This window comes from Symphodus melops, assembly GCF_947650265.1.
Source record: "Symphodus melops genome assembly, chromosome: 10".
Classification (NCBI taxonomy): Eukaryota; Metazoa; Chordata; class Actinopteri; order Labriformes; family Labridae; genus Symphodus; species Symphodus melops.
In genome coordinates, this window is record NC_136700.1 from 9,846,259 (window position 1) to 9,853,389 (window position 7,131).

General features: G+C 38.9%; 3 protein-coding genes across 6 annotated transcripts in view; 2 read left to right on the top strand and 1 right to left on the bottom strand.

The window, feature by feature from the left end:
• The window catches only part of schip1 (schwannomin interacting protein 1), a 188,043-nt gene extending 185,284 nt beyond the window's left edge, over positions 1–2,759 (top strand). For 2 of the 4 annotated variants that reach the window (XM_079354267.1, XM_079354266.1), the window contains exons 6-8: positions 324–447; positions 1,132–1,225; positions 1,810–2,754. In XM_079354267.1, coding sequence (XP_079210393.1) covers positions 324–447; positions 1,132–1,225; positions 1,810–1,861 — 270 coding nt within the window. In that variant the 3' untranslated portion in view covers positions 1,862–2,754. Of the gene's footprint in view, positions 1–323; positions 448–1,131; positions 1,226–1,809 lie in introns of all 4 variants that reach the window. The other 2 variants (XM_079354265.1, XM_079354268.1) reach the window with 2 other exon arrangements.
• Positions 1–7,131, bottom strand: part of trim59 (tripartite motif containing 59) — a 117,531-nt gene that overhangs the window by 30,923 nt on the left and 79,477 nt on the right. The window lies entirely within an intron of this gene.
• Positions 5,037–7,101, top strand: il12a (interleukin 12a; the record flags this gene model as incomplete). The annotated part of the gene is made up of 7 exons (XM_079353212.1): positions 5,037–5,055; positions 5,164–5,315; positions 5,426–5,515; positions 5,775–5,816; positions 6,035–6,178; positions 6,407–6,445; positions 6,626–7,101. 7 exons carry the CDS (start codon positions 5,037–5,039, stop codon positions 6,764–6,766), a joined length of 627 nt encoding a protein of 208 aa, XP_079209338.1. The 3' UTR covers positions 6,767–7,101.

The window sequence follows — 7,131 nt, forward strand, 5'->3', positions numbered from 1 at the left end:
TGTAGACCCCATCGACCATCTCATATATTTTATATTTTGTGTATTCATTATATTCAGAGCTGCTGTTTCGTTTTGGTGCCGGTTGTAGGCACTGTGTTGTTTTGTTTTGTTTAATCAATATCTAAAATTGCAATAAAAATAATGAGGAGAAATACAAATATCTCTAAGGACATTTTAAACATGTCTCTGAGACAAGTTGTTTGGAGTATTGTTTGGTCGTGTACCTTGTTTTTAACCTTCCTATGAGATTGTTTTGTCCTCCAGTGAGAGGACATGTGGTGGGGGGTTTTTCACGTTTCTGTCTTTTTATGTTTTTACCACAGCTTCCACACATGCCTCACATCAGCGAATGTCTCATGAAAAGAAGCCTGAAGCCCACAGACCTGAGAGACATGACTCTGGGGCAGCTGCAGGTTATAGTCAATGACCTTCATTCCCAGATTGAGAGTGAGTTGACCACTCATACATACAGAACTTCAACACACACACACACGCACGCACGCATGCACATCCATTACTGACCCCTACTTTCATTTGCAGAAATGAGCAAGAGTACGATTGGGGAAAAACGTGCACACTGACCTGAACCATTCTCAGTGAATGTGAAAGTGTATGTTAGTCAGTTCAAAGAATTGTAGTTGACAGCTTCCCCTGACTGTTTACTGTTACTGCACTCTATAGACCATTGACCCTGGTATTCAGGGATGAATAATATTTCGACTTACATACAATAGATCCAGAAATCCCCCACAGTCCAAAATTAGTGAGTTAGAAAGAAGACTTTCCCCTAAAGAACTCAATTTAAAGTGAATCATGTTATGTTAAATGGCCAAAACACGTGATGAGAAAAAGAAAAAAAACAACCACAATAACAGGTTTCTTTAAATGGCTTCATGAAATCACTTTATGAAGCAATGGTGGGAGATTTCATGCGATAACATACCAAACTTTATTTGGTTTAACACTAGATATATAAAAGAGGACTGCGGTCCTTGTGGGTTGTAGTTGTGGGGTGTAGTTCCCTGTTATAAATTCAATGTGGAAAATGTCTGCTCTGTCATAACAATGCTTCTGATTTCTATTTCTATTTTCTATTTCTAACATGATTTCTTACGTAATCCACCACTACAGGTCTGAATGAGGAGCTCGTACAGTTGCTACTGATTCGGGATGAACTACACATGGAGCAGGATGCCATGCTGGTCGACATAGAGGACCTCACCAGGTGATAACATCTATGTAAAGGGTTTTAAGAGGAATAAAAAATACAACTATTTCCTGATTAAGTAAAGTAAAGAAGGAAAGTGATCAAATTAAAAAGTCCAAAACCAGTTCTACATTATTTTATGTATTAGAGGAATGAAGGAGTAGTTGTGTATGTTCATGTTGCAGAGTTAAAGGTTTGGATGGCCTCGTCTTGCCCAAACTGGTGTCGACTCAAGTGATACCAACTGAGGACAATTTGAGACCTTTAAACACACTTTGATTAGTATAAGGACAGCTTCCCTTGAAACAGTAATAAATAGTGCACATATCGGGGTCTATTTTGTGAGGAGATTCAGTAAAGCAGGGGGTGGTATTTGGAGAGGAAGTAGCCTAGAGTTTATTCATGGTATGTTTAGGTTTATTTAGAGGTGCCAATGAAAGTTAATGGCATGCTTTTGTTGACGATACAATAAGGTTTATATGGAGTAAAACCCTTTCTAAAAAAATGTGTTCATAATAAAAAATATATATATAACTATGGCAAGACCTATCCTATCCTATCCTATCCTCTAATTGACTATATGCTTCTTTTCTCTTCTCAAGGCATGCTGAGAGCCAGCAGAAACACATGGCAGAGAGGACCCTTTCAAAATAAGATGCCGGTCCCCTCTCTACCCTGCTCCCCTGTGCCAAGCTGAAGCTCAAGCTCCAAACCAGACTTTCCCCCCTCTAGCTCATTCCACCTCTGCCCTGTTTCCATCCAAATCCTGCCCGCTTGTCCTGAGTACTCCGCTCTCCTCGCTGCGTCCCTGGCGTCTCCCCATGTCTACCTTCCTGTCAAACCCACTGACTCCTATTGTGGCAGCAGCACAGGAGGAGGAGGCCGCCCCTCTTTCATTTGCTTCTGTGGTTTTCTCCCAGCGCCAAGGACGAAGGAGCACTGCCTGCTTCCTGGGAGAAGAGGAAACTGATTGTGTGTCGTCATGGATTCTGTCCCCAGCTTCCTGTGCAGTGATCGGCCTTGCTTTGCGATCGTTTCTTTTTAACTTTCTACATTCGCCACTAAATTATAACTGTCAAAAAAAAATAAAAAATTGTGGGAAAAAATAATAGTGAAAAATTTAGTAGAAAGTCAGTCATGAGAAAAAAAAGAAACATTGTATTGAAAAAAAAAAAAAGAAAAAACGGTGGAAACTAACTTCTTCAGACCATTTTAAGTTGGACGGTAATTTTAAAGTATTTCAAAGTCGACCTGTTTTTATTCTGCACAAATGGTAGTTTTCAACTGAGAGATGTTTATTTGAAGGTGCTAAAAGAGTGTAAAAGGAAACATGCCTGCCTTGTAGTGGAGTCGTAGCTTTTGGTAATACGTTCACTCTAATTGCTCTTCAACATTTTGTGAATGTTGATTCTCTGACACGAGTCATTTTAAATGAATAAGTGTGTTCATATTGTTTTCATCCTATTGTAATCAGAAACTTTATTTGAGGGAAGAAATGTTTATGTACAGATATGTAAAATAAAGAATAAACTTTGTTTCATATATGTTGCTTTGTTGTACTTTTTTTTTATTTAGTTGCATGTCTGTTGGTTGAATTCCCTGTTTCACATGCGCTTCCTCTTTCTGATGTACACTGGAAGCATAATCACGACAGTGAGAATATAAAAGATCTGTGCAGTACACATTGCATGACTCAACTCCTTCTGTTTCGATCTGGCATCATAATGTCATTGTTAGTCTCATTGTCAGTGGGATTGGTTTGAAGCTCTTAAAGGGACAGCGTATTGATTTGGGCTACCCCTTAAAGTCACAGTTATTTGCATATTTCTCTTCTGAATGATTCTGCAGTTAGGTTGAGTAATGAATACGACGACATTTTTCGTGTTAAACATGAGGTTGAGGAACTTCCCCCTTCTCTCTGAGCGGTCACCTTTTCTCCTTGACCACATTTTGTTTTTTGAAGAGGGAAGGTGAGTTTTACTCAGCAGCAGAGCTGGATAAAGGCCAGGAAACTCCTCTTAACCACTCACAAACCACTGAAGTTTCAGAAAATGCACTTTCTTTCAAAATGTGCCTGAAACAAAACAAATATCCAACAGAAAGGTGATAATAAAATGAGATCATGAGCTCTGAGTGTTATTTGACCGTTTCCTAAACGCAGTACCTTTAACTTTACCTCGGCACTGGAATTAAAAACTATAAAGACAGACTCACAACCTGTCACGAGTTCTTGTTGACCGTCAACAAAGACAAAAAAATGACACAAATTAATCAAAAAGGATATTTATTGTACATTATTAGAGTCAAAACAATGTAATATATACTAAATAAGATACAATAAAGGTAATTAAAAAAACAAGCATTAATGCTGCACTTAGATGCAGATACAATGTAATAAACTTGTAACAATTTAGACCTGCATTAGAGTTTTATAAGCAGTAAATACAGACCTGTCTCTTATGCAGACAGGTCTGTATAATAATATGCATTTTTTTGTTATCATCCTCCACTGTAAACAGCTGTATTTACTATGTAGCACAGTTAAAGAAAACTAATTCTAACTGCTTTAAAACTGCAGTTCAGTTGCCTCTGCATTTTCACTAAGAATTTGGATAAGAACATTTTAATTATCAATTGAAGAAGAAATAGAATTTCTGAATATTTGAATGAAGTAAGCTCCAGTATTTGATCATTGAGTTATTTCTGGGAGTTGCGGTTTTCTCTGTTTGACATTTTCACCTGAACCCACTTCTGCTGTGACTTCACCAGAGCTGATGACCTCGATTCACTAGGTTACATACGACACAGAATGTGTCAGAACTCGAGTAAGTCCTGCACCGAACAACAATCATCTTGTGAATGAAACATAATGAATGAGTCAGAGGGGCAACAAACTGTAATTGCCCTTTGATGAAGCTGAGCCTGGGTTAACCTGCCCCATTAATTTACTGAATAGCCCTCAAGAAAGTTAATTTCACTATTAATCAGTTTCCAACCTCAGGACAAATTCACATGACTGCAATAGCAATATGATGTCATTCAAGTAAATATTCTTACCAGATGTGGGTTGAGGTCTTAGACGCTTATATTATTCTTTTTATTTTTGTCGTTCCTGTTGGTGATACTTGCTCTAAACCTGACTGAATTCTAACTGTTAGAGTAAAGTTATTTATTTCTGCGGGAAAACACAAATGAAGATCATCTTTATAACAAGTATGTTTTCATTTTGAGTTATAGCCTAGACACTGAGGCACAGGTGTATGGTTGACTTAAAACCTCATTGTAACGATATCACTATTAGATCACACTTTGACTTGACCAGTGGTGATGCTGGAGTCTGTTCAGGCCCTGAGTTAACATTTATGTGGAGGCAAACCAGTGTTCAGTCTGCCAGTGTCCCAATGCAAACTCCATGTTGGATATTACCAGTAATACTGCATGCAATGCTTAGCAGGGCAATGAGAGAGAGTGCTGTCAGCTATCAGGTGCTCCTCTCTGTTCTGGGGCCCCAAGCAGTTGCCTGTCTTGCCTATTGATAAACGGCACCTCTGGAGTTGGCCCTTTTCGCTCTCTACTGGTATGACCACATAACTTGACTTCCCGTTTTTAACTCAACCAATGTGAGCTGGAAGAGTGACGAGAAAAAAAACCTACAACATGACGCTTGAGTTTCTTTTTTGCTGGCAATCATGAAGGCCAAGTGCCGAAACAGGGAATCCCCACAGAATAAAAGCCTAGCCTATATATAAATGCATCAGATAAGAAGGCTGCATCACAGAGCTGCATATTCACAACAGACACCAGCGCAGATATCGATCCAATCAGAGAGATGGCAATCTTTAACATCTGTAAGTCATATCACCCTAAACACACATTCACATAACAAATGTTTTCACTGTGTTATGCAGCTAAAAGTCGCTTTTGTTGAAATGTGTTGCTTTTCTCTCTACTTGCAGACTTCTCCAGCTGTGTGCTGCTGCTGCTGCTTACCCTGGGCACGCGCACGTCCTTAGGACTGCCAGTGCGTGCGCCGAGCGCGGAGGCGTGCACGAACTGTTCGTCGCTCTTCAAGAACCTGCTGCTGAATGTTTCAGACCTACTAGACAATGTGAGTACTTAAACTGCGGGAAAAAAGTTATTCTTCTTCGTGGTCTTTGACTTTCTTCTTGTTTCCTTCGATTCTGTTAATAATTCATGTTATTTTGATGTGTGATGCAGGATGTTTTGTGTTATGGCATCCACTCCGATAAGATTGTGGTGAGGAGTAAAACTGACACAGTACTGGCCTGTGCACCCAATCTGGCTCAGGTAACACACGTTGATTAATCAGTGATACAAATGATGAATTATTAATAAGACGAGTTCACTGTTTAAACTGGATCTTTTTTGTTTTCCTTCGTGTACATTTTGGACAACTGTTTTAAAAAACTGTGGCCAACTAGGTAGCCTACACATGTAATAAATCCAGTGTTTAGTCCAAAGATACAGTAGGGCTCTGGACTTGACCAGTAAAACAAATTAATTCTCTAAATATCTTGTTCTAAATGGGTTTTTTTCCCCCACACAGAACCAAGGTTGCATGATGCAAAGACATTCAACCTTCAGTGAGGTATGACTCAGTCATTTTTGTCCTTTGAAATGTTTTTAGGATGTTTATTTAGTAGGCCTATGTCATAATGTATTATGGGGTCATAAACTATAAATCCATTATGTATTTTATTAAAACATGATTCAAATTTGTTGTAAATCTGCTCTATAAACATCCGAGTAAGAACATTGACACCAAACAGATGGCTGATTGGAAATGTCCCCTGTTTGTCTTTACAGAGCGAATGCCTGAGTAACATCACGAAGGACTTGGCTCACTATGCTGCTGCTATTGACTCTTACATGGACTCCCAGCTCAGAAGTCCTGAGGAAGAAGCTCCACTTCTGAGGCCAACTCTGGGAATAATACAGAGCCTAAAGGAGGTGTGTTTATTATGCATGTGTGGGAGGGAGATATATATATATATATATATATATATATATACACACACACACACACACACACACACACACACACACACACACACACACACACACACACACACACACACACACACACACACACACACACACACACACACAATGAAGTAGATCCTCCAGGGAAACAACATTTTGAAAGTAGCCTGATGAAATCTTCTTTGATTTATACAGAACTGCTCCCTGATGCCGGGTGAAAAGGACTCCTCAAAGGTATTTTTCTAATCGTTTTTTATTTTATTTGTTACCTTTACCCCTCATCTTCCTTAAGGAAAACTGAGTCAAATCTGTCTCTTTTAAAACATTATGGAAAGTCAGGGTGCTTTTTTTGTGAAACTTTCAGGTGATTTATTTCTGTGTATTCATTTTGTTCCCTTCTGCTTTGTCTCTCAGGAGGACGTGGCTCAGCTGTGGGGAGACAACAGCTTCAGTAACAGGCAGGAGATGTGCAAGATGATGAGAGGCTTCTATGTCAGAACCATCACCATCAACCGAGCGTTGGGCTACATTGCCTCAGGAGACCATCGGAAGTAACCGACCTTCATCTTCATCATCACACCAAACATTTTAACAATATCTCTTCTCCTTTAATTCATCACAACGGCATAAGCCTTCCTAACCTTTCACTACAAACATTTACACTTATATTAAGAGTAGTTATTTAAGCTGCTCATGCTGAACAACTGTCAGTGTGTGACAAAGTATCGCTAAGTTTAGCAGTGGGGGCCATGTTGGTCTCTCTAAATTTATGAAAGTATTCCAATATTTGGGGGAATGTATCTAATCTATTTATTTGATTTGTATTTATTACACCTATTTATTTATTTATCTGGCGGCATGTGATGTTTTATTCTGTCAATAAAGTATTTATGATATCGATTTGGGTGTTTTTTTGTGTG